General features: G+C 43.3%; 1 protein-coding gene across 1 annotated transcript in view; it reads right to left on the reverse strand.

Moving 5' to 3' along the window:
* Nucleotides 1–2,572: 2,572 nt before the first annotated feature.
* The window catches only part of SYNJ2 (synaptojanin 2), a gene marked incomplete at its 5' end in the record, with an annotated part of 38,086 nt that continues 37,898 nt past the window's right edge, over nt 2,573–2,760 (reverse strand). The window contains 1 exon segment of the mRNA XM_029087277.1: nt 2,573–2,760. This exon segment is cut by the window's right edge and continues 47 nt beyond it. Coding sequence (XP_028943110.1) covers nt 2,573–2,760 — 188 coding nt within the window.

The raw sequence follows: 2,760 nt of genomic DNA on the forward strand, positions 1-2,760 counted from the left end.
TCACATTGTTAAACTGACACGTAAGAAGCTCAGCACTGGCTTTTATTGGCTTGGCCTTTGAAGGTTTTAGGGATTTTTTTGAAGTGTCTGGCAAATGGGGGAGCAGAGGAGGAGGGCAGGTGCTTGGATAAAGGAAGCATCCCTCTTACAAGATGTGTTGTGTTTGGTACTGACAGTGAAACAGGTAAGTGTTACAAATAATAAAAGTGGCTGAATCCCCAGTTTCCAAGAAGCTGAGAACAAACCAATTAATTGTTCCTATGGAAAAAAAACCCCACACTGAACTTTTTTTTAATACACCTTTTCTGCCAAAAAACATCTGAAAACAAAGAGTTATTTTCAGTATCACCAAACTTCTTAAAAATGCTCTTCTGCCTTTAATAATAAGAGATCTTGATGCTTCTCTTACCAAGTTACCGTGCCAAGATGCAATCAATCTGTTTATCATTTTTAACTGCCTGCTTTGAGCAAATGGCAGCTACAGCGTACAGCCTCACTGCACAGGTGAGGCAAAAGCCTGCGCAGCTGGAGCAGGTAACAGACACATTTAGCACCATGGATTATCCTTGCCAAAATCTTGGGCTTCTGAGAAGCATGATGCTGGCTTGCTGATAAACGAGGGATGACTTCATTACGAAGATCAAGCCTGCTTTTTGCTGAGCAGCAACACTTCATAGTCAGCCCACTGCAGTAAGTAAGTGACCTGTGGCTTCACTTGAAACACGTACCCTGTAGGCTCTGGTGGAATACTGGGTACGTGTAAGGGAGAAGGAAAGCAGGCACACAGGAGTGCTTGCCTGGAGTTTCTGCAGTGGTTAAGAGGGGGGTGCTTCCCCTGGCTAGGCTGTCGCATTCTGAACCATCAAACATGAGCATCTTTTCAACCTTTTGTTTGCAAGAACCTGCACAGAACAGGTAACTGCAGTTGCTTCCCAGTTAGTCCTACTCTGTGCATTGTAACTGCCTCCAAGGTAGGTCCACTCCCTGTATGGAGGCAGAGTGCACCTGGGCAACAGCTTTATTTACAGCACTGCACGTGCTGCTTGTATTTGTCCTCAGTCTTAGATGCAGCTGCCCTCTCTAGTTTCATTTCTTGGCCTTCACAGCTTTACCACCACTGCTGAGGTGAACGGGAAGCACGTGGCAGCTCCTTCCCTGGTACAAAATGAACAGACTCCGGAGCTGACGACCAGCAGAAATGCACAGCAAGAGCAGTGGCTCTACACCCTTCCACCACCGACCAGTTTGGTGTCCAAGTTGAGCTTTACTGTGAGTGGGCCACAAGTGATGGCTGCTCTCTGCAGGAGGGTTCTGCCATCCCCAGTCTGTGCTTGTTCCTTAGTTTCAGGACGTAACAGCCTGTGTTGCACCTGCATTAACTTTGGCTCTTTCCTCATCTGCACTGTGGTAATAAAAGGCTAACATTGCATTTTCTTACAAAGACGCAGAATGGGAACAGGGACACTACTGAATTATTAAGTGTCTTTGGCATAAGACATCAATATGTTAATGACATATGTCATCAGCAGGTCTCAGCTATTCATATATATATATATGGCAATATACCGTATTTCCACAGTATTTGCATAGATAATACACAACGGGCTATGGGGGACTGGCATTGTCCCTGTGCTCTTTCATTGTAAAGTACATTGTTTGGCATTGGCTTGCTGTGAGCAAAAACCAGGCTGAGTTTTGGAACTGTGTAGTTCTGTGGTAGCAAACCACCGAGGGATGCCTTTGATCCATCTCCTTGTAGGTCAGAGCAGTATTTTGCGAGGCGCCCCATTCCTTTTAGAATATCTGAGGCTTGTTATTGCAGTGCCATTACCAGCACAGCGCTTGGAAGAGGGCTGCTGTGATGGGGGGGTTCACATGCCTGCTCTGCAGTAAAACCGGGCGTTTCTTACTGATGCCTGGGCACCACCTCTCATGGTTCTGCTTTACAGCCTCATAGAACACACCTTTTGTTTCACTTCTAACCCAGGAATGAGTTTAACAAGGTAAGTACCAGAGCCTGCCGACACTGCAGCTGGTTGAGATGCACAAGAAGATACTGTCTAAGCCTGGTTTCCAGGGTGGAAACGTAGTAGCAGAACAATACCAGTGTTACTGGTGTAGTTATACTGGTGTATGTTCCCCTTTTGGATGTTTGTTCCAGAATAACTGCAGCAGTCTAACTATTCAGGATAAGGGTGCTTTATTGCAAGTGGCAGAAATTGATTAATATATACATCCCACAGGGAAGTGTTTTTCTCAACATCTTTTTTTTTTCCATACATCATTACATGTTCTTACACATGATTTGTACCTGGAATTAAATAAAACATCTTAAGATGGATTAATAAAAAGGAATAACTTAAAATAAAGAACTTTTCAAACAAGCTGTAGATAATGTTAGGTTGTATATACTCTATGCATTTCCCTCCAGGGGCAGTATCTTTATCTTTCAGCATGAGAATGAAATGTAGCATGGACAGATGATCTAGTTCCTTAAATAAAAATCTTTGTGCAAAAGATTTCATTTTGCATCATAATTATGATTTCTAAAGGAACATTAAGGGGACAAATTTTAGAGTTCTAAATCAGTATTTGTGTTCATCACGGTATTTTTGTTTTGTTCTAAGACAAGCAGTTTGTTGAACCCTTCTGACAGTGCACCACTGTCTTCTTCATCACTGAATGTAACCCAGTGACTGAAATCTTTCAAGCTGGAGCGTTCTAAATTTTCTGGAGTGTGTACTGGAGAAGTAGCTGATG

Source organism: Antrostomus carolinensis, unplaced genomic scaffold, assembly GCF_000700745.2.
Source record: "Antrostomus carolinensis isolate BGI_N321 unplaced genomic scaffold, ASM70074v2 scaffold4321, whole genome shotgun sequence".
Classification (NCBI taxonomy): Eukaryota; Metazoa; Chordata; class Aves; order Caprimulgiformes; family Caprimulgidae; genus Antrostomus; species Antrostomus carolinensis.